The sequence below is a fragment of the Erythrolamprus reginae genome, chromosome 13 (assembly GCF_031021105.1).
Source record: "Erythrolamprus reginae isolate rEryReg1 chromosome 13, rEryReg1.hap1, whole genome shotgun sequence".
Lineage (NCBI taxonomy): Eukaryota > Metazoa > Chordata > Lepidosauria > Squamata > Dipsadidae > Erythrolamprus > Erythrolamprus reginae.
In genome coordinates this window covers 6,667,416-6,692,181 of record NC_091962.1, presented here as the reverse complement: position 1 = coordinate 6,692,181, position 24,766 = coordinate 6,667,416, and the positions used below count along the sequence as shown (strand labels likewise).

Sequence of the window (24,766 nt, the reverse complement as noted above, 5' to 3'; positions counted from 1 at the left end):
TGTTTCTAGTCCTCAGCTTCAACATGATTTCCAGAGTCCAAAGGGATCCACTTTTTATAGGCACACAGCACTGAATTAATCAAGTTTCTAGCCTTCAGCTTCAGCACTATTTCCAGTCCTCAAAGCCCAAAGGAATCGGTTTTTATAAAAAAAAGAAGTGCACAAAACTCATTAATCATGTTACTAGTCCTTAGTTATTTTCCAGTCCCATTTTAGGCCTCCAAATGTGCCAGTATACAGTACTTACTTTATTTTATGCTGCGCCTTCCAGAAGGCTTAACTACCCTAAGGAAGCCTCGTCAGAAATGCATCGGACCACAACTCCCATAAGCCCCACGATGGGCGTATGTCCCATATATGAATGATAGATATCGATGGGATTTGCGCATGCGCCGCCTTTTCTCCCCTCTCACCCCGGAGTCTCGCTTTCCATCTTTACCACTGGCAAACGCCGCCTAAGTGGTCGTCGTCAACCCGCCGCCTGTGCCAATGGTAAAGATGGAAACTGAGAATACGGCCGGCGGGGAGAAGAGGGGAAGAAAAGGTGGCGCATGCGTAGATTCCATCCAGGCAGGCTGCGACCCGGAAGAGATTCTGCCCTGAGTTGGTCACGTGAAAGGGCTCTATCTAAAATAGCTGCAAATGGCCGCTGGTGGGTTTTTTGCAGCTGAAAAGGGGAGAAATGGATGGATATCGAGGGGGGCCGTTTGGGGCTTGGCTGCCCGGGCTTTTTGGGTGGAGATGGGCCGCTGAACGAGCCGGAAAGAAACGGGGAAGCTCTATCCAGCAAGGGGGGGCGGGTTTCCTGTCTTCCAAGGCTTGGGTGCCTCAGAGCATGTACAGAGTGCCTCGCTTCTTCCCTCCCTCAAGGGAGCAGAATGGCTGGCAACCCTGTAAAACGAGGAAGGGATAATAAAAGCACAAGAAGGGCATTCAAGAAAAGAGGGCAACATGTTATTATTAATTTTATAGTCATAAATTTGATTATAAATAATGAAATACAATTTTATAATTAATGCTATTATGAATATTAATCGGATTTTTGATAAAATAACATTTTATCAAAATAACATTTAAAAATAAGTCCTGTGCTTTTCCTAGAGTGCATTCTTTCCTATGATTGAATCCCCATCCTTTTCTTTGGAAAACGTTTTTAAACTTTTATAAAAAGTTATTATATTAATAATAATAATTTATTTTGTTTAAAGGGTTCTACCCTCCCCCCCAAAATGTGACAAAACTGAGCAGGATTTTGACAATGCCCCATTTTAAATAAATATGAAAAATAATAATGCATTCTATACATTGCGACAACATTTACGTTTGTTTTCGGACAGGGGTTTAACTATTCTCCCATCTTCCTTTCTGTGGAGACTGGAGTGGTTTTGTTTTTAAATCCAATCCTTCCATTCAATATTTTGTGGGCATCTGGCTATTTCCCCAAACACCATAAAACACAAGAACTTACAACCATGCTGGGAAAACTCCGAATGAGGGAAGAATTATTGGGTAGAGTTTGCTGTGGCTGCCAAGGTATCAGAGGTGGAAAAGAGCTTATGGATTAGAAACTTGACTCTTCTGCTTTCTTTGCAGGTTGTGAGGTGCAGCTTGATGGTGGTAGCAAGAGATTCCAGTCCAGAAGGGAGGGACTCCATTAATCATGACCAGCAATCTCGACATTTTTGTGGGGAACACCACCTTGATCGATGAAGAAGTCTATCAGTTGTGGCTAGATGGATATTCTGGTAAGCCTCAGTCCTTCACATCTGTTGTCTGTTTCTCATGAAAAATACAATACAAAACGCTGTTTCTCAGCCTAACTTAAAAGGTGAGAGGACTTCAACTCCCAGAATTCCTGAGTTGGTTGGGGGAACTCTGGGAGTTGAAATCCACCCATCTTAAAATCCCCTAGTTGGGCATTTTTGGGAGTTGAAGTCAGTGTTCCCTCTAATTGTTTTTGGGAGTGGGCGGAAAAGTATAGTGTCTGAGCGGCAGTCCCTTCGGGTCTGGGCGGCACAGAAATAATAAATAAATAAACAAACAAACAAATAAAAAACCCACCCTGTTTTGCCTCAGAGAATTTCAAAATAAAATACTGTACTCTGTGTCTATAACAGTGATCTCATAATAGGGCAACTCTATCAATATCAAAATGCCACTTAAATAGTTGAGCTAGTTTCAAACTAGATTTTGATTTTCTTTCTCTCTTCCTTACTCCCATTCTGTTTCTTTCTCTTTTCCTTCCTCTCTTTTTTCTATCTGTTTCTCTCTCTTCCTCTCTTCCTCTCTCTCTCCTTCCCTCTCACTCTTTCCCTCTCGGCTTCTGGGCAGGTTTGGAAAACTCTGAGTTGATGATGATTTTTAAGTGAGCGATTGCTCACTGCTCAGCTTAGAGGGAACTATGGTTGAAGTCTAACCCTGTTAAAGGATGCTGGCTCATCTTAAAGCTGCCAAGGTTGTGACACCCTGATCTAAGGCAGGGGTTCCCAACTTTGGCAATTTTAAGCCGTGTGGACTTCAACTCCCAGAATCCCCCAATCAGCATGCTTTAAGATGGGCGAACGTTATCTCTCAGAATTCTCCAGCTAGCAATTCAAGTCTTCCTATCTTAGAGCATGCTGGTTAGGGAATTGGGGGGTGGATTGAATGGGTGTTGAAGTCCACCCCACGTTTGAGAAACTCTGGAGTTAAATGATTTCCTGCCCTCAAAATGTCACTATAGAGCACTGCACATTAAGACAATTAGACACAAAAACAGTTTATTCATAAATGCTATCACTCTGCTTAACAAATAATTCCCTCAACACTGTCAAACTATTTACTAAGTCTGCACTACTATTACTACTAATTTTTTTCTCATTTCTATCACCCATCTCCTCCCACTTATAACTGTATGACTGTAACTTGTATCCTTAAGATTTTTATTAATTTGATTGTTTCCTGATTGCTCATTTGACCCCTATGACAATCATTAGTGTTGTACCTCATGATTTTTGACAACTGTATCTTCTTTTATGTACACTGAGAGCATCTGCACCAAAGACAAATTCCTTGTGTGTCCAATCACCCTTGGCCAATAAAGAATTCTATTCCGTTCTATTCTATTCCATTCTATTCTATTCCATTCCATTCCCAATCCTGGCAACCTAAGAAAACATGAACTGGATTGTTGCATGTGTTTCATTGTGGCTCGGTGCATGCTTTTTCTCAGCTGTGATGGGTTAGGTACGGGTAGAGATTACTCTTGCACATATGTGCTAGTTGTTCCTGACTCTAGGGGGCAGTGCTCATCTCTGTGGTCATGTGGCCGCTATTACTAAATGCCAAAGGCGCACAGAACACTCCGTTACCTTCCCACCAAAGCTTGTAACACATGTCTACTTTTACATGCTTTCGAACGGCTATGTTAGCAGAAGCTGGGCCAAGTCACAGGAGTTCCTTACACTGCACTAGGGATTCGAACTGCCGACCTTTCGCCTGACAAGCTCAGCTTTCTTAGCCACTGAGCCACCCGTGCGATTGGTCACGTTAGCCTTTCAAGCCAGGCACAAATGTTTGCAATCCACAAATCTCCCCTGGTGCGAATCCTCACTTCTTGAGACAAACTTTTACCCTCTTGGCTTTTCCTCAGTCGACGATGCCGTCTCTCTTCGGCTGCGTTCGGGCATCTTGGAGCAAACCGGCACCACAGTTGACGTCCTCCAGAGCGACACCATGGACCACTACCGCACCTTCTACATGCTGGAACGTCTTCTCCATTCTCCCCCCAAGTTGCTGAACCAGCTGCTTTTCCAGATCCCGCCGTGCCGTCAGACAATGCTGATTGAAAGGTGGGCTAGCATGCAAATATCCGAATGAAAGGGAGAATGAAAAACGCACTACCTAGAGAGGAGATAGAATTAGAGAAAATAATAATAGAAACGAGTGAGGGCACCAAGGCACAAGCAAGTAAGATATATAAGATATTATTATTATTATTATTATTATTATTATTATTATTATTCATTATCACAAAAACTAGTAATACACAGCAAACAAGATTGGAGGCGTCTGTAATATGGTAAATGATTTAGCTTTACTAGATAAACAGTCAAAGCAATGGAAAATGCAGTTGAATGTTTCCAAATGTAAAATAATGCACTTGGGGAAAAAGAATCCTCAATCTGAGTATTGTATTGGCAGTTCTGTGTTAGCTAATACTTCAGAAGAGAAGGATTTAGGGGTAGTGATTTCTGAGAGTCTCAAAATGGGTGAACAGTGCAGTCAGGCGGTAGGGAAAGCAAGTAGGATGCTTGGCTGCATAGCTAGAGGTATAACAAGCAGGAAGAGGGAGATTGTGATCCCCTTATATAGAGCGCTGGTGAGACCCCATTTGGAATACTGTGTCCAGTTCTGGAGACCTCACCTACAAAAAGATATTGACAAAATTGAACGGGTCCAAAAACGGGCTACAAGAATGGTGGAAGGTCTTAAGCATAAAACTTTATCAGGAAAGACTTCATGAACTCAATCTGTAGAGTCTGGAGGACAGAAGGCAAAGGGGGGACATGATCGAAACATTTAAATATGTTAAAGGGTTAAATAAGGTCCAGGAGGGAAGTGTTTTTAATAGAAAAGTGAACACAAGAACAAGGGGACACAATCTGAAGTTAGTTGGGGGAAAGATCAAAAGCAACATGAGAAAATATTATTTCACTGAAAGAGTAGTAGATCCTTGGAACAAACTTCCAGCAGACGTGGTTAGTAAATCCACAGTAACTGAATTTAAACATGCCTGGGATAAACATATATCCATCCTAAGATAAAATACAGAAAATAGTATAAGGGCAGACTAGGTGGACCATGAGGTCTTTTTCTGCCGTCAGTCTTCTATGTTTCTAAGATGTTTTCGCAGGCAGACGGGTGTGTGATCCAAGGATTGACTAAGTGGTGGCAGGGTGAATTACAAGTAGATGTGCAAGAGATGAAGAATATAGTGGAGAATGTAAGGAAAATTAAGAATACAAGGGTTAGGGAAATGAGAAGGAAAATACTACATAAGTGGTATCACACACCCGTTCAACTTGCATACTCCCAGCAGAATGTTAAGAATATCTATTGGCATGGGTGTCAAGATAAGGGAGTGTTTATGCATATGATTTGGGAATGCCTGGTAGTTATTGTTTATTAGATTTGTATGCCGCCCCTCTCCGAAGGCTCGGGGCTGCTCACAACATAACAATAATACAATACATTACAAATCTAACAATAAAAAATTGGATCCATTTAAAAGACATTAATAACATAATAAAACCCCTAGCTATGCAGTCACACACATTCAACCTAATCTATCATGCAGCAAGGCCAAAAATATAATAAAAAGGGGAAAGATGGTAATTATCCCCACGCCTGGCGACAAAAGTGGGTCTTGAGCATTTTACGGAAGGCGGGGAAGGTGGGGGCTATTCGAATCTCTGGAGGGAGTTGATTCCAGAGGGCCGGGGCCGCCACAGAGAAGGCTCTTCCCCTGGGTCCCGCCAAACGACATTGTTTGGTCGACGGGACCCGGAGAAGGCCCACTCTGTGGGACCTAATCGGCCGCTGGGATTCATGCGGCAGGAGGCGGTCTTGGAGATATTCTGGTCCGGTGCCATGAAGGGCTTTATAGGTCATAATCAACACTTTGAATTGTGACCGGAAACTGATCGGCAACCAATGCAGACTGCGGAGTGTTGGTGTGACATGGGCATATTTGGGGAAGCCCATGATTGCTCTCGTAGCTGCATTCTATGTATGCCGCCCAGTTAAATTTTGGTTTGCACAGAGGCTCTGGGAGAGCGTTTTTTGCTACCAGAAAGCCTCCGGGGGGATGAGAGAAAGTATTTTTATCCTTCCCCAGCTCCAGGGAAGCCTTTGGAGTCTGGGGAAGGTGAAACATGAGCCTACTGGGCCCACCAGAAGTTGGGAAACAGGCCATTTCCGGCCTTCAGAGGGCCAACGGGTGGCAGGGGAAGTTATTTTTGCCCTCCCCAGGCATTGAATTATGGGTGTGGGCACTCGCGCATGCGCAATAACAACAACAATTTATTAGATTTGTATGCCGCCCCTCTCTGAGGATTCAGAGCAGCTCACAACAAGTAAAACATCATATACAAATCCAATATTAAAACAGTTTTAAAAACCCTTATTAAAAAAACCCAATCATATAATCAATAATAATAATAATAATGATAATAACAACAACAATAATAATTTATTAGATCTGTATGCTGCCCCTCTCCGAGGACTTGGAGCGACTCACAAGTAAAACATCATATACAAATCCAATATTAAAACAATTAAAAAAAACCTTATTAAAAAAACCCAATCATATAATCAATGATAATAATAATGATAATAACAACAACAATAATAATTTATTAGATTTGTATGCTGCCCCTCTCCGAGGACTTGGAGCGACTCACAAGTAAAACATCATATACAAATCCAATATTAAAACAATTTAAAAAACCCTTATTAAAAAAACCCAATCATATAATCAATAATAATAATAATAATGATAATAACAACAACAATAATAATTTATTAGATTTGTATGCTGCCCCTCTCCGAGGACTTGGAGCGACTCACAAGTAAAACATCATATACAAATCCAATATTAAAACAATTTAAAAAACCCTTATTAAAAAAACCCAATCATATAATCAATGATAATAATAATAATGATGATAATAACAACAACAATAATAATTTATTAGATTTGTATGCTGCCCCTCTCCGAGGACTTGGAGCGACTCACAAGTAAAACATCATATACAAATCCAATATTAAAACAATTTTAAAAACCCTTATTAAAAAAACCCAATCATATAATCAATAATAATAATAATAATGATAATAACAACAACAATAATAATTTATTAGATTTGTATGCTGCCCCTCTCCGAGGACTTGGAGCGACTCACAAGTAAAACATCATATACAAATCCAATATTAAAACAATTTAAAAAACCCTTATTAAAAAAAACCAATCATACAACCCAAGCAATCCATACATAAAACGAAACAGCTAAGGGTACATTAATTTCCCCATGCCTAGTGACATAGATGGGTTTTTAACAATTTATGAAAGGCAAGGAGGGTGGAGGCAATCCTAATCTCCGGGGGGAGTTGATTCCAGAGGGACGGGGCCGCCACAGAGAAGGCTCTTTCAGAGAAGGTTCGCCATCACCGTCCTACCCCTTGAGCCCAAAACATCTCTTGTTAAGTAAAACATTTGTTTTAAGTTTTTGCCCCATTATACCCTCCTTCTAGCCACTGTTGTTTAAGTGAATCGTTGCAATTGATAAATTAGCAACATAGCTGTTTAAGCGAATCTGATTTCCCCGTTGATTTTGCTTGGGCCACAGTAACGGTCGTAAGTATGAACCAGTCACTAAACGAACCGTCGTAAGTTGAGGACCCCCTGCAGTGGCCATGTTTTTATTCCTTCCCAGGTACTATGCCTTCAACGCTGCTTTTGTCCGTGAAGTGCTGGGGAAAAAGCTATCCAAAGGAACCAAGAAGGATCTGGATGACATCAGTGCCAAAACTGGGGTGACGCTTAAAAGTTGCCGCCGGCAGGTAAGTTGGCGCCCAATTTCCCAAAACTAGCTTTTTGTCTGTTTTCAATATTTATTTATTTATTTATTTTTATTAATTAATTAATTAGACTTCTATGCCTCCTTTCTCAACCGACTCGGGGCATCTTACAACATAATAAATACAGTACAAGTGTGTAGAAATCTACAAAATACAGTGGCACCTCTACCGACAAAAACCTCTAGATGGAGGGACCCAGGGGAAGAGCCTTGTCTGTGGCGGCTCCAACCCTCTGGAATCAGCTCCCTCTGGAGATTAGAACCGCCCCCACCCTCCTTGCCTTTCGTAAACTCCTTAAAACCCACCTCTGTCGTCAAGCGTGTGGGAACTGAAACATCTCCCCCTGCCTATGTAGTTTTTTTGTGTATGATATGACTGTATGTATGTTTTCATATACTGTATTTGGGGTTTCTTGTTTTTTAGACTTTTTAAATGTATTATTGTTATTTTAGATTCTAACTAACTAATAATAATTATTATTATTATTATTGTTATTATTGTTATTATTATTATTAGAGATCTTATCTATTTTTGCAACCCCAGGCTAGTATGATTTGTCTCCGGCTTAAATTATTGGCTTCTAATAAATAAATAAATTAATAATAATAATAATAATAATAATTATTATTATTATTATTATTATAGATCTTATCTATTTTTGCAACCCCAGGCTAGTATGATTTGTCTCTGGCTTAAATTATTGGTTTCTAATAAATAAATAAATAAATAAATAAATAAATAAATTTATTATTATTATTATTATTATTATTATTATTATTATTATTATTATTATTATTATAGATCTTATCTATTTTTGCAACCCCAGGCTAGTATGATTTGTCTCCGGCTTAAATTATTGGTTTCTAATAAATAAGTAAATTTATTATTATTATTATTATTATTATTATTATTATTATTATTATAGATCTTATCTATTTTTGCCTAGTATGATTTCTCTCCCACGATGGCTTAAATTACTGGTTTCTAATAAATAAGTAAATTTATTATTATTATTATTATTATTATTATTATTATTATAGATCTTATCTATTTTTGCAACCCCAGGCTAGTATGATTTCTCTCCCACGATGGCTTCAATTACTGGTTTCTAATAAATAAGTAAATTTATTATTATTATTATTATTATTATTATTATTATTATTATTATTATTATTATTATTATAGATCTTATCTATTTTTGCAACCCCAGGCTAGTATGATTTCTCTCCCACGATGGCTTCAATTATTGGTTTCCCCCTCTCCTTCCATTTCAGTTTGACAATTTCAAGCGCGTTTTCAAAGCCGTGGAGGAACTACGCGGGTCGCTAGTAGAAAATATCCAGCAGCACTTTTTGCTTTCCGATCGGTTAGCCAGGTACGAAAATAAGCCTGCATGATGTAGTGTGCTGAAGGTAGAGTTATTGGGAGGGTTGGACTAGAAGACCTTTAAGGTGCCTTCCAGCCCTAAGATTCTATGAATCACAATTTCTGGACATTCAATCCACTATAGAATTCATTGTGATTTCTCGCACATTCTACCTCCTTCTCTTTTCCTCCACTCCCTCTCATTGAAGGACTGCAATTTTTTTTTTACTACTACACTGTGGTGTGGCTTGTTTTGTGGGTGTGGCTTGCCGGCCATGTGACCAGGTGGGAGTAGCTTGGCGATCATGTGACAGGGCTTAAAGGTCATGTGACTGGCTTAAAGGTGGCTAACTTGATGTCATTCACGTCAACGGTTAGGGTTAGGGTGCCTGGCCTCTCCTTGCCTCAAAGAGATTTATTTATTTATTTATTTATTTATTTACTTACTTACTTACTTACTTACTTACTTACTTACTTACTTACTTACTTACTTACTTACTTACTTACTTATTGGATTTGTATGCCGCCCCTCTCGGTAGACTCGGGGCGGCTAACAACAGTGGTAAAAACAACATGCGACAATCCAATACTAAAGCAGCTAAAAGCCCTTATAAAACCAATCATACATACAAACATACCATGCATAAATTGTAGCAGCCTAGGGGGAAAGAATATCTCAGTTCCCCCATGCCTGACGGCAGAGGTGGGTTTTAAGGAGCTTACGAAAGGCAAGGAGGGTGGGGGGCTATTCTAATCTCTGGGGGGAGTTGGTTCCAGAGGGCCGGGGCCGCCACAGAGAAGGCTCTTCCCCTGGGTCCCGCCAAACGACATTGTTTAGTTGATGGGACCCGGAGAAGGCCAACTCTGTGGGACCTAACCGGTCGCTGGGATTCGTGCGGCAGAAGGCGGTCCCGGATGTATTCTGGTCCGATGCCATGAAGGGCTTTATAGGTCATAACCAACACTTTGAATTGTGACCGGAAACTGATCGGCAACCAATGCAGACTGCGGAGTGTTGGTGTAACATGGGCCTATTTAGGGAAGCCCACGATTGCTCTCACAGCTGCATTCTGCACGATCTGAAGTTTCCAAACAATTTCCCTCTCTATTTGCTATTACTGAACATCCAAACTATACTATTTAATTCTATATATATATATGCCATATGGGTACATACGTATTATTATTATTATTATTTATTCGATTTCTTTTATTTTCTTTTATCTTTTTTTATAAATAAAGTTTATTAAATAACAAGGGGTAAATAGGGGGGAGAAAAAAGGGGGGTACATAAAATCAAAAAGGTGGGGGTATTTGTTACATGATATGACATTTCAAAATTGTATATCTTACGTTGTAACAAAAATTCACTGTTTTGATTGTTAGTATTTATATCTTATTACTATTAATAATAATATATATCTTGTTGTTCCATTTGTATGCCTTACCATATTAATTGAAACCTATAAAGATAATAAATGATAGTAAATAGAATAAAAGGAGTAGTTTGTAAAAAAGAAAAGTAGGCGAAGTAACGTTAAAGTTGTATAAAATAATTTCTATGTTGCCCAATCCCGAAGGACTCGAGGCGACTTACAACAACAATATGAGTGCGATATAAATAAATACAAAGTGGTAAAAAGAAGTCGAACATTATCTAAGGCCAAAACATTATCAAACACACTATCAGGCACACAAAAATATACATTATCTACTATATAAACTGTATGCGTATGTACACACACACGCACAGCTCTTCTGAAATTATACACATTCAACCTCATTTACTGCGGTAGGAAAAACATACTCGGAGTACAGAAGGGGAAAAAAATAAAAAAAAATAAAAATATTTCTAGAATAGAATAGAATAGAATTTTTATTGGCCAAGTGTGATTGGACACACAAGGAATTTGTCTTGGTGCCTATGCTCTCAGCGTACATAAAATAAAATATACATTTGTCAAGAATCATGTGGTACAACACTTAATGATTGTCATAGGGGTCAAATAAGCAATGAAGAAGCAATATTAATAAAAATCTTAGGATATAAGCAACAAGTTACAGTCATACAGTCAACATGGGAGGAAATGGGTGAAAGGAATGATGAGAAAAACTAGTAGAATAAAAGTGCAGATTTAGTAGAAAGTCTGACAGTGTTGAGGGAATTATTTGTTTAGTAGAGTGATGGCGTTCGGAAAAAAACTGTTCTTGTATCTAGTTGTCTTGGTGTGCAGTGCTCTGTAGCGACGTTTTGAGGGTAGGAGTTGAAACAGTTTGTGTCCAGGATGTGAGGGGTCAGTAAATATTTTCCCCGCCCTCTTTTTGACTCGTGCAGTCTACAGGTCCTCAAAGGAAGGCAGGTTGGCAGCCATTGTTTTTTCTGCAGTTCTGATTCTCCTCTGAAGTCTGTGTCGGTCCTGTTGGGTTGCAGCACCAAACTGGTTCTGCATACCTGACAGTATTTGTAGGAGCCCATCACTGCCTCACACATACACACACTACCAGCAGTATCTCTCATCCTTAAGATATGTGGACTTCAACTCCCAGAATCCCCTAGCCTGCATCTGAGTTGAGGTCCACCGTTATTAAAAATGGATCTGGCCTAATGTTTCTCAACTCTTAGCAACTGTTAAGCTCTGCAGACTTCAACTCCCAGAATTCTTCTTCCCCGCTAGTCTTCCTGGCTGGGGAATTCTGGGTGTCTGAAGTCCACATTGCCAAGGTTAAGACACAATACCTCCGGGACCGCCTTCTGCCGCACGAATCCCAGCGACCAGATAGGTCCCACAGAGTTGGCCTTCTCCGGGTCCCGTCGACTAAACAACGTCGTTTGGCGGGACCCAGGAGAAGAGCTTTCTCTGTGGCGGCCCCGACCCTCTGGAACCAGCTCCCCCCGGAGATTAGAACTGCCCCACCCTCCTTGCCTTTCGTAAAGTTCTTAAGACCCACCTCTGCCGTCAGGCATGGGGGAACTGAGACATCTCCCCTGGGCCTATACAGTTTATACATGGTATGTTTGTGTGTATGTTTGCTTTTAATAAGGGGTTTTTAGCGTTTTTATAATTATTAGATTTGTTCTTACATTGTTCTTGTTATTGTTGTGAGCCGCCCCGAGTCTACGGAGAGGGGCGGCATACAAATCTAATAAATAATAATAATAAAAAATAATAACAATGATGTAGATCCCACCATTAGACGAGGACAGATCTCGGTAAAGAATAAACACAATTTTTGTCCGCATAACCCCTCACTGTATGCCGTTCTCTGGCATAACATGAAATCTGAACGCAGAGATTTGAAAGCAGTGGGCCTCCGTGCTAGAGGAGGGGCTCCTGAGCACGTCCAGAATGCAAAAAACCACCCCCAAAGTTGTGGACAAAGGCCCACTCCCAAATGTTCTGTCGGGCTCCCTGGTAGACTCCTCCCAAAAATTCACAGGTACAAATTTCAGACACACACACACACACACGTTTGAAAATTCAAAACAATGTTCTTTATAATGAAAAGTCACTTAACCTAAGCCCTCTTTTGGGATAGCAAAGAGCACTGGTCTCCAAACAAACTGGTAATTTGTACAAGTCCCTTATCAGTCCCGTGATACTTAGCTTGCAGCTGTGAGGCAATTCACAGTCCTTCTTCTTTCACAAAGTGAAACACACTTTGCCCTGGTTTAGTTTCAAAGCGGGGGAAAATCAGCACACAAAAGGTCAAAGTCAGTAAAGCAGGCACGAAACACAAGGATCAGATAATCCTCCGCAATGGCCAAACCCACAGGCTGCTCTTTATAGCAGCCTCACTAATGACCACAGCCCCACCCAAGCACAGGTGGCCTCATTTTCTTTGATAATAATCTCTCAGTTGTTGTTGCCTATGCATCGCTCTCCGCATGTGTGGCTGTATCATTAACTCTTGTTCTGAATCCAAGGAGGATAATTGATCTCATTCTGAGCTGTCTGCCCCACTCTCCTCCTCCCTGTCACTCATGTCTTCTTGGTCAGAGGAGCCTTCATCAGCAGATTCCACCAGGGGCAAAACAGGCCTGCAGCATGTGGATGTCTCCCCCACATCCACAGTCCTTGGGGCAGGAGCTGGGCCAGAGCTAACCACAACACCAAAGAAATAAAATAAGGAAATATTTTTTTCCCCCTAATCTAAACTTCAGCTTGGAGGGAGGGCCATTTTGCCTCTTGAGCAAAAAAATACAGCTTTTGTGTGCCACGCACCCACAAAACACACCCTGGCTTAACCCCCCAAATCTTCTCCACCCCGCTAACCTCCGCAGGGACTACGCCGCCATCGTATTCTTCGCCAACAGCCGTTTTGAGACTGGGAAGAAGAAATTACAATATTTGAGCTTTGAAGATTTTGCTTACTGTGCTGAACAGATGATCGAGAATTGGACTTTGGGGGCGATGGGTAAGAGGGCAGATCCTTCAGGGTATGGGGTGGGAGTAACCTGGGGGTAGAGTAGGCCATTCTCCAGTGGGAATTCAGGGCCTGTTACACCCACAGCGATGTTGTAGGCTTCTTTATAAAGCAATAAAGGCAGAAACAAACAAACAGACCAATCAGTGACTCATTTTTATTCGCCCTGGCAGATACCAACGTAGACGACATGGACGTCGACTTGGATAAAGAATTTTTGCAGGGCCTGAAAGAGTTAAAAGTTCTGATTGCGGACAAAGATCTTTTAGATCTGCACAAGAGGTATACGGGTCCTGGGAAGGGGGCTCGGCCGAATATTCAAAGCTTTGGCGCAAGGCAAATTAATATTTTTATCTATTTTATTATTTATTTTATTATTTAGATTTGTATGCCGCCCTTCTCCGCAGACTCGGGGCGGCTCACAGCAAGATACAGCAAATCGTGACCAATCCAAATAAATTTAAAAGATTTAAAAAGATTTAAAAAGAATCCCATTTATTAACAAACACACACACAAACATACCGTGCATTTTTGCATGACGAACGTTTTTGGACGGACTTAATTCAATCAATAAACCACTGCTAATAACTGGCTTAGGAGTGGAGAGACACACAAATCTCAAAGCAATCTTTTACCAAAAAACCCCTCCAACAACCCTCAGCAAAGCCTTAAATCGGACCAGTGCAATTATTTATGGTTGTGTCCAGAAGTTTCAAATGCCTGGCAAAATGCCTAGAAGTTTTTTTTGATAAGATAGACGAAGCAGAATAAAGGCTCATCACTATCAGCTGCAAGGCCCACTGGCAGGCCACAGTAATTATAGAGTTTTACACTTGTCCTGCAAGGCAAGCAAATATGTTTGTTAGGAGCTAACCGGATGTGCTATGAATTAAATATCATTTTTATACAATTTTTCATTCTGTCCCAAGACTTTTGAGCAGTTAACCCTCAGCCATAGAGGGAGGCAACAAAGCTCCTTTGATGAGGTACAGCAAAGCTAAGGGCAGTCTCATTCCTCGGAGAACGCTGAGGACTAGCACCTTGTCCCTCAATTTGGAGAGAGAAGGAGCAGAAGCCTAGTCGAACTCCTCGACTTAATGGCTGGTCCTTTTATCAACCCGTTCAGGGTTACCCTTTGAATGCTGAGCAATGAAGCCGTCTGTATGGTCATTTTCTCCGTCCAGCATTTGAGCCATTGTGTTTTACCACAGTTTTTATGCCAAATAATCAACAATTAATTTCCAATTTTCAGCAAAATCACATCTTAAGAAACAATGGCCTTGCTCACAAACCCATTATATTATTATATAATGTACAGTAATATACAGTGTATGTATGTATGTGTTCGTAGATTTTCACGGGTACAGGTATGACAGGTATATATGTTTTCGTAGATTTTCACAGGTACAGGTATGACGGTCTTGGTATATTCGGGTTTCTTCCCGTGTAGGATTTGGAAATTTCTGGCGATGTTTCGACGAGGTCCCACTCGTCATCTTCAGGCTGATGCTTCTGTCCTTGTTCTAGGGCGAACACAGCGAGACCTGAGCTGCCTTCCTTCTATAAATACTGGTGGCTGGGTGTGGTTTGATGGCTCAACAATTGCCCACACCCAGCCACCAGTATTTATAGAAGGAAGGCAGCTCAGGTCTCGCTGTGTTCGCCCTAGAACAAGGACAGAAGCACCAGCCTGAAGATGACGAGTGGGACCTCGTCGAAACGTCGCCAGAAATTTCCAAATCCTACACGGGAAGAAACCCGAATATGCCAAGACCCCAAACACATTATAAAATCATTGCTGGTCCTCTGGTCAACCCCGTTTTACAACTGTTTCGACTTACAGCCAAAGTGGGCAGCCTCCATTACAGTCGTAACTTGAGGATTCCCTATATTTTTCACTTTAAATCTTTGCTGGGGGAGAATTGCCATCTCGGAGGGTTACATGTTTTGGGAAGAAGCTTGTCATGTCTTAAAATAGTTTTAAAATAATTTTAAAATAGTTTAGTTTTAGAATAGTTTCAGAATGTAGTTTAGTTTTAGAATAGTTTTGTTTTGAAATAGTTTAGTTTTAAAATAGTTTTAAAATAATTAACCAGTGGAATGGCTAGACACCAGAAGTTACGTGTGCTTTATCACTAGAGTTTTTTTAAGAAAAGAGTGGACATCCATTTGTCTGGAATTATACAGGATCTTCTGCGTGAGCAGGGGACTGGACTAGAAGACCTCCAAGGTCCCCTCCAGCCTTGAAATAGGCACTTTGGGGAGGGGGTTCTCTTAAATTTCCTGAATTCTTCCTACTTCTTCCTTTTTATACTTAACTCTGCAGCCTCGTGTGCACAGCCCTGCGAGGGAAAATCTCGGTCTTCAGTGAGATGGAGGCCAATTTTAAGGTGGGTTCTGCTTCCAGGCCCAGGGTTTGAATCCTGTTAACACCTCATTTTGTTTCTACAACCTCCTTGTTAGGTAATAGAGGGGAAAAAACTGGAGAGGACCTGAGTTTTTCTCCAGAATCATATAAATCAAAAAACGCTTGCTAGCTGTTATTTATCGACCGGCCACATGGGGGAGCCATTGTGCTTTGGGGAGGTGCGGAAAACATCTTTCAGTTGAACCACAAAATGTGGATTTTGTAGAAAAGATTAAAAACAAAAACGCTTAAAAGGGTTTTCTGCTGCAATGTGTCAAGGTGAGTGGACCTCAACTCCCAGAATTCCTAGCCAGCATCCTTTAAGGTGAGTGGACTTCAACTCCCAGAATTCCACAGCCAACATTGGCTGGCTAGGGAATTCTGGGTGTTGAAGTCCACTCATCTTCTAAATTGCTAAGGTTTGGGAACACTGTCCTAGTTTACATTTGTTATATTTTATTTGCATTGGTACATATATTTTATTTTATATGTTATTTTTATTTCACTTTGTTTTATTTTGTTTTTGTTATTTTAATCAAATTTATATAGCTGCCCATCTCTCATTACAGAATCTCAGTCGGGCTTTGATCAACATCGCTTCGAAGCTCACCCACAGCAAAGACGTCCGGGATTTTTTCATTGACCTCGTGGAAAAGGTAGCGTGAGTCAGTTCCCTGGCCCTGGGAAGGTGGGTTTAGAGCGGCCTAACTTTTATACTTTTTAGAACTAGACTTCCAACTCTCAGGATTCCCCGTCTGGCCTGGTTAAACATTGTGGGCAGACTTCAACTCCCAGAATCCCCCAGCCAGCATGCTTTAAAAGGGGTGGACTTCCACTCCCAGAATCCCCCAGCCAGCATGCTTTAAGATGGGTGGACTTCAACTCCCAGAATCCCCCAGCCAGCATGCTTTAAGATGGGTGGACTTCCACTCCCAGAATCCCCCAGCCAGCATGCTTTAAGATGGGTGGACTTCCACTCCCAGAATCCCCCAGCCAGCATGCTTTAAGATGGGTGGACTTTCACTCCCAGAATCCCCCAGCCAGCATGCTTTAAGATGGGTGGACTTCCACTCCCAGAATCCCCCAGCCAGCATGCTTTAAGATGGGTGGACTTCAACTTCCAGAATCCCCCAGCCAGCATGCTTTAAGATGGGTGGACTTCAACTCCCAGAATCCCCCAGCCAGCATGCTTTAAAAGGGGTGGACTTCCACTCCCAGAATCCCCCAGCCAGCATCCTTTAAGATGGGTGGGCTTCAACTCCCAGAATCCCCCAGCCAGCATGCTTTAAGATGGGTGGACTTCCACTCCCAGAATCCCCCAGCCAGCATGCTTTAAGATGGGTGGACTTCAACTCCCAGAATCCCCCAGCCAGCATGCTTTAAAAGGGGTGGACTTCCACTCCCAGAATCCCCCAGCCAGCATCCTTTAAGATGGGTGGGCTTCAACTCCCAGAATCCCCCAGCCAGCATGCTTTAAGATGGGTGTACTTCCACTCCCAGAATCCCCCAGCCAGCATGCTTTAAAGTGGTGGACTTCAACTCCCAGAAATCTCCAGTCAACACAGTTGGCTAGGGAACTCTGGGAGTTGAAGTCCACCCATCGGAAAAGTTGCGAAGATTGAGAAATACTCTCCCAGAGAATCACAGGATCTCAGAAACTGCGGATGAGGCTTCCTCCAATTCATTCAGGATTTATTATTATTATTATTATTATTATTATTATTATTATTATTATTATTATTATTATTAAGATTTGTATGCCGCCCCTCTCTGCAGACTCAGGGCGGCTTTAAATATAATTTAAATATTCATATGAAAGTAAGAGAAGATGTTTAACCCACCCAAAGGCCCCTTTAGGCCCTGCGTCGAATCCACCCGGACTCGTTTTGGGTGGCCCCTGATTTCCTGGGATCCGGGGTCTTTCTCCAAGTCTCCTCCTCTTTCTGGGAACACAGCCCCTGCCCCTTTTCCAAACCTAAACTGCGGGGCGGGGCGATAGTGTCTGAGCCCAATTGCTGCTTTTCAGTGCTCGTAAATGATCACTTTTTTTTTTACAACCATACACAAATAATATACACAAATACAACACACAAACAAACATTAACACAAGCACATCTACAGAACAACAGGGGGGGGAAAGAAAGGAAAAAATAGAAAAAAGGTATTGAAGTTGAAATATTTCAGTCCACAGTGACTGAATTTAAACATGCCTGGGATAAACCTAGATCCATCCTTAGATAAAAATACAGGAAATAGTATAAGGGCAGACTAGATGGACCATGAGGTCTTTTTTCTGCCATCAATCTTCTATGTTTCTATGTTTCTAAGTGTTTTTAATAGGAAAGTGAACCCAAGGACAAGGGGGCACAATCTGAGGTTAGCTGGGGGAGAGATCAGAAGCAACGTGAGAAAATAATTAGATTAGATTAGATTGGATTTATTGGATTTATTGGATTTATATGCCGCCCCTCTCCGCAAACTCGGGGCGGCTCACAACAATAATAAAAACAGTACATAGTCACAAATCCAATGCCCACCAATCTAATTACAATTTTAAGTTTTAAAAAAATTCATAAAACAATCCCAATATATATAAAAACAGGCACATAGTCAATCAATCAAACGGCAAAACAACATGGGCAAGGGGGAGATGTTTTAGTTCCCCCATGCCTGACGACAGAGGTGGGTTTTAAGGAGTTTACGAAAGGCAGGGAGGGTGGGGGCAATCCTAATCTCAGGGGGGAGCTGGTTCCAGAGGGTCGGGGCCGCCACAGAGAAGGCTTTTTTACGGCTGTTACTGTTGGGGGAGAGTTTTGCGCTAACTTCACCAACTAGCCACAGTTTACAACTATACCTAGTTGACGTGTTTAATGAGAAACACTACAGCAAGCTTTCTTGTTAAAAATACATTTTACCCTCCTTGTCTTTGGTAAATTGCTTAAGACCCACCTGTATCACCAGGCATGGGGGAATTGAGACACCTCCCCCAGACTTATATAGTTTATGCATGCTTGTGTTGTATGGTTTTAATGATGGGTTTTTTAGAGGTTTTTAAAATATTAGATTTGTTGCATTGTTATATTGTTACTATTCTTGTTGAGAGCCTCCCCGAGTCTGCGGAGAGGGGCGGCATACAAGTCTAATAAATAATAATAATAATAATAATAATAATAATAATAATAATAATAATAATAATAATTATTATTATTATTATTATTTTCTTAGCAGAAAAGGTCTCCCTAAATAAACTATCACAATGCTATATCCATCACTGCAACCACTCACAAACCACTAAGCACTAAACCACCAACTCAATCTGTATAGTCTGGAGGACAGAAGGAAAAGGGGGGACATGATCGAAACATTTAAATATGTGAAAGGGTTAAATAAGGTACGGGAGGGAAGTGTTTTTAATAGGAAGGTGAACACAAGGACAAGGGGACACAATCTGAAGTTAGTTGGGGGAAAGATCAAAAGCAACGTGAGAAAATATTATTTTACTGAAAGAGTAGTAGATCCTTGGAACAAACTTCCAGCAGACGTGGTAGATAAATCCACAGTAACCGAATTTAAACATGCCTGGGATAAACATATATCCATCCTAAGATAAAACACAGGAAATAGTATAAGGGCAGACTAGATGGATCATGAGGTCTTTTTCTGCCGTCAGTCTTCTATGTTCCTATGTTTCAACTCACAAACCACCAACCACTAGAACAAACCACCCAGCACAAACCACCAAAGCACAAACCACACCCATGCAAGGGTGTTACTCTTTATATATAGGTTACAGCCAATCAGGTTGCAGCACAATTTGCAAACCCATGATTGCATACTTATTATGGCTTACACTAGCCTTTCCGCCCCGAGTCTACGGAGAGGGGCGGCATACAAATCTAATAAATAAATAAATAAATGGTTACCAACCATTTTCTTGAATTGTAATACAGTAGTACCTCTAGATACGAGCTGCTCTACATGCGAGTATTTCAAGATACGAGCCACGAGGGGAGAGACATTTCTGTTCTAGTTCCGAGCTCAAATTTGGGATACGAGCCGAGCATCCACTAGGTGGCACAAGAATCCTTGCTTTTGGTGATCTCGGAAGGGAAAAAAGTTATTTGTTCCAGAATACGATACAAGCTCCCTTATGGAACGAATTATGCTCGTATCTAGGGGTTCTACTGTATTATCTCAGAAATAAACTTATTTCTGACAGTCGGTGTAAAGAATTTGTCCTGGTTATTAATTTTATATATACACTTGTTCCGCCTTGTTTCAATCAACGTTAAAATATTTCAGTCGATTCAGATCATCTTGAAATATTTTAATGCTGACTGAGTTATATACCTTCAACAAGTTCTTATCACTTTTCCTATGAGGAAAGTAAAGTTTTTTAAAAAAATACATCCGGAACTGCCTTCTAATGCACGAATCCCAGCGGCCGATAAGGTCCCACAGAGTTGGCCTTCTCCGGGTCCCGTCGACCAAACAATGTCGTTTGGCGGGCCCCAGGGGAAGAGCCTTCTCTGTGGCGGCCCCGGCCCTCTGGAACCAGCTCCCCCCTGAGATTAGAACGGCCCCCGCCCTCCTTGTCTTTCGCAAATTACTCAAGATTCACCAGGCATGGGGGAGTTAAGATATTCCTTCCCCCTAGGCCATTACAAGTTATGCATGGTATGTTTGTGTGTATGTTTGGTTTTTTTATAATAAGGGTTTTCAGTTGTTTTATTAATTGGATTGTACATGCTGTTTTTTATCGTTGTTGTTAGCCGCCCTGAGTCTGCGGAGAGAGGCGGCATACAAATCCAATAAAATAATAAATAATAATAACTAAATAAATTTTCTTTTTTTTAATTCCAAAGTTTGTAGAACCGTTTCGGTCCGACAAATGGACCTCCAACGATGTGCAACTGTTCCTGACCCACTACACAGCCTGCGCACACTCGTTGGAAGTGTTCAGGTGGGTAAAAAAAAAGCCTTTTGCACACCGCATTGACACGGTATAGGTACTCCTCGCCCCAAAATTCCCATCGAGTGTGACCTTGTTTTTAAAGCGAGTTTTGTTTGCGCGAGACCCCATTTGTTAAGGGGCGAATTGGTGCCATTGTTAAACTGGATTTGTCCGAAAGTCGCCAAAGGGGGTCACATGACCCTGGGACACTGTCTGCGACCCATCGTAAGTGTGAGTCGGTTGACAAGTATCCGAACGTCAATCACGTTGGCCTCGGCGATGCTCCAACGGTCCCAAATGTGAAAAATAGTCACAAGTCACTCTCTTCGGTGCCATTTTAACTGTGAACGGTCACTAAATGGACTGTTGTAAGTCAAGGACTATTATTATTATTATTATTATTATTATTATTATTATTATTATTATTGTATACCGCCCCTCTCCGAAGACTCGGGGCGGCTCACAGAATACAATATAAAACAGTGAATACAAAGACAAATCTAATTAATTAAAAAACTATGTAAGCTAAAAAACCCAATACAGTGATGCCTCGTCTTACGAAGCCCTCTTCATATGAACTTTTCGTGATACGAACCCGATGCTTAAGATTTTTTTGCCTCTTCCTACGAACTATTTTCAACTTACGAACCCGAGCCGCCGTCGCTGGGATGCCCCGCCTCCGGACTTCCGTTGTCAGCCAAAGCGCGGGGATTCCCCTGGGACTCCCCTCGCTGGGATTCACAGCAGCGCCCGCAAAAATGGCTGGCAACGGAAGTCTGGAGGTGGGGTTTCCCAGCGAGGGGAGCCTCAGGGGAATCTCTGCGCTTCGGCTGGCAACGGAAGTCCGGAGGCGGGGATTCCCAGCGGCGCAAGGCAAAAGGTGTGATTTTGGGATGTGTTGCACACATTATTTGCTTTTACATTCATTCCTATGGGGAAAATTGCTTCGTCTTACGAACCTGGTCACGGAACGAATTAAGTTTGTAAGACGAGGTATCACTGTATATTTAAAATCAATCAAATTCAGCGCTATCTGTATTGGCACAGCTTCTTGTGTCACAGGAAGTCCTCGACTTAACGACTGGTCATCCAGCGGCCGTTCAAAGTTACGACTCGCCCCGAAAAAGGGGACTTAGGACACAGTTTCAAAGTCCTGGAGGGCAGGCCCCCTCTGCAGCCATGAAATCCATGTACAATCATTTTGCAGCATCCCACTGTCACATGACCAGAGGGATGCATCGGCGGTCATAAGTCCGAGGACCAGCGGTTGGTCACTTTTTTCCCAACGGCGTTCATAACTTTGAACAGTCGCTTGCAAGTCAAGCCCTGCTTTGCAGGCAGAATTTTTCTTCGGTCAAACAAAAGTTGTTTTTCGTAGCTAGATCTTGACTTACGACCACCACCACCCCGAGCCCAAAATGTACGACGCTAAGCAAGGCACTTGCGAAGTGAGGGGGGTTTGGGCTCTGTTTTACGACCTTTCTGGCCGCTGTTAAATTACTACGTTAAGTGAATCTGGTTTCCCCATTGACTTTGCTGGTCGGAAGGTCGCAAAAGGGGACTCAAGTGATCCCCCTGGGACATCACAACCGTCATAAATGTGAGTCGGGGCCATCCATCTGGATTTTGACCAGGTGTCCCTGGAGAAGCTGCAATAATTGTTAAGTGTGAAAAATGGTAATATGTCAATCCCCCCCCCCCCCAGCGTTGTCGTAACTCTGGATGGTCACTCAATGAATTGTTGTAAGTCGAGGACTAGTTTCATTTGTTTTCAATTCTCCCAACTTTTTCAGACCTCTGGCTTTCTCCTCTTGCAGGCATCAAGTACTTTGGGAACGATACATGAGCACTCTGAAGGCCTGTCTGCTGAAGATGTACCACGATTAAACCCCACAATTTTTATTTTTTTTATTTTTTAAAAAAATAAAAAAAGATATTAATATTTATTTCAGGAGAGGCACGCTCAAGGCCAAAGCATTCCTCTGGGACTGCTCTCCTCGCACCCGTAACCCCAAGCTCATCCTCCCCATCATGTTTTTTGTTCCCCTTCATTTTGACAATGAGGACTAGTCAATTATTTTGAGCTGTCGGTTCTTTTGTTTTTGCTTGGATGAAATAAAGAATCTGTTTCGTTTCAAGCTGGCCCATGGCTTGATTTTTGGCTGCCCGGTTGAATTAGAAGCACTGAGTCTTTTTAATATATATATATATATAAATAAAATTAATAATAATAATTTTTTTAAAAAAATTAAAATAAAAAAAATTAAATTGAATTTTGTTTTTAAAAAAAATTAAATTGAAATTTCCAATTTTAACAACGCAACGTAAAAACACAAAGGACAAAACATTAAGAAAAATGCACATGTAAAACACAAATTCTTAAAATACAATTTCACTAATACACTAATACAGGACACAATCTGAAGTTAGTTGGGGGAAAGATCAAAAGCAACCTGAGAAAATATTATTTTACTGAAAGAGTAGTAGATCCTTGGAACAAACTTCCAGCAGACGTGGTTGGTAAATCCACAGTAACTGAATTTAAACATGCCTGGGATAAACATATATCCCTCCTAAGATAAAATACAGAGAAGAGTATAAGGGCAGACTAGATGGACCATGAGGTCTTTTTCTGCCGCCAGACTTCTATGTTTCTATCATCGAAATTTCCTTTTCAATTCTACGTTATCCTAATCATGGCCAGTGTTTTATGATTAATTATGCTTTAAGAGGGGTGGACTTCAACTCCCAGAATCCTCCAGCCAGCATGTTTCAAGATGGGTAGACTTCAACTCTTAACATGACGGCTGGGGAATTCTGGGAATTGAAGTCCACCCCACCTGAGTTGAAAAATCACTACCTTAATCACCCTGACCTCTTCATATCCAACCTTTCCATTCACCTACCCGTCCACCCCCTCTTTGAAAACCTCCAATTTTTGACTCAAATACCCCCCTCCCCACTACCTCCCTTTCAAAATGTTTAGAGTAACCCTGCTGTTGAAATGGTAGAGGATCTCCTGCCTGAGCAGGTTGTTGGAGTAGATGACGCCCCCAAGTTGCCTTCAAACTCTGCATTTGGCTATTCTATCGCTTTCAGAATAGATATAAAATAGACTAGGGCAGGATGATTACACTGGGTTTACAGTGATATAAAATAGACTAGGGCAGGATGATTACACTGAGTTTACAGTGGTAATAAAATAGACTAGGGCAGGGGTAGGCAAAGTTGGCTTTTCTATGACTTGTGGACTTCAACTCCCAGAATTCCTGAGCCAACCATGCTATCTCAAGAATTCTGGGAACTAAAGTCCACATGTCATAAAAGAGCCAACTTTGCCTATCCCTGGTTTAGGGCATGATGATTACACTGGGTTTACAGTGATATAAAATAGACTAGGACATGGTGATTACACTGTGTTTACAGTAAAAAATACAAATAGAGCAGGATACTATCAAATTTTCTTACCTACTAAAAGGAATTCTTATTAATCAGGCTAATTGAGATAGAAAGGCCTGACTGCTGAAGATGCACCACGATTAAACCCCACATACCTATATGCTAATCAGTATGAGAAATTAATTGGATTTATGCCCTTGAATTGATATAGTTTTGAACCCCCCTCCCCATAATATTATTGTTATGGTTAGATGTAATTTAGGATTTAGTTGATATGAATGGGAATGTTTGAAGATATATAATTAGGGTTTTTTTCTTTTTAATTATTATATTAATTGGGGTTAAGAAATATACATGAAATTATAATTCTTATAATTATAGCCACCTGGAATCCTTGGAGAAGGATGGCATACAAATCCAAGAAAGAGAGAGAGGAAGGAAGGAAAGAAGGAAGGGAAGGAAGGAAAGGAAAGAGGGAAGGAAAGAAGGAAGGAAAGGAAAGAAAGAAGGAAGGAAAGGAAGGAAAGAAAGAAGGAAGGAAAGGAAGGAAAGAAAGAAAAGAAGGAAGGAAAGGAAAGAAGGAAGGAAGGAGGGA

The 24,766-nt window shown here is 41.2% G+C and overlaps 1 protein-coding gene across 2 annotated transcripts; it reads left to right on the top strand.

Moving 5' to 3' along the window:
* The first annotated feature begins 567 nt into the window (after positions 1-567).
* Positions 568-22,910, top strand: FIBP (FGF1 intracellular binding protein). 2 transcript variants are annotated; one of them, XM_070766078.1, is made up of 11 exons: positions 568-652; positions 1,594-1,745; positions 3,632-3,830; positions 7,476-7,602; positions 8,895-8,995; positions 13,268-13,401; positions 13,584-13,692; positions 15,738-15,801; positions 16,388-16,474; positions 20,684-20,781; positions 22,590-22,910. In XM_070766078.1, the coding sequence occupies exons 2-11, from the start codon at positions 1,661-1,663 to the stop codon at positions 22,657-22,659; spliced, it is 1,074 nt and encodes a 357-aa protein (XP_070622179.1). In that variant the 5' UTR covers positions 568-652; positions 1,594-1,660; the 3' UTR covers positions 22,660-22,910. The 2 variants fall into 2 exon arrangements, with proteins under 2 accessions (XP_070622179.1, XP_070622180.1); XM_070766079.1 differs by lacking the exon at positions 568-652 and having other exon boundaries at positions 1,584-1,745.
* The last annotated feature ends 1,856 nt before the right edge of the window (positions 22,911-24,766 follow it).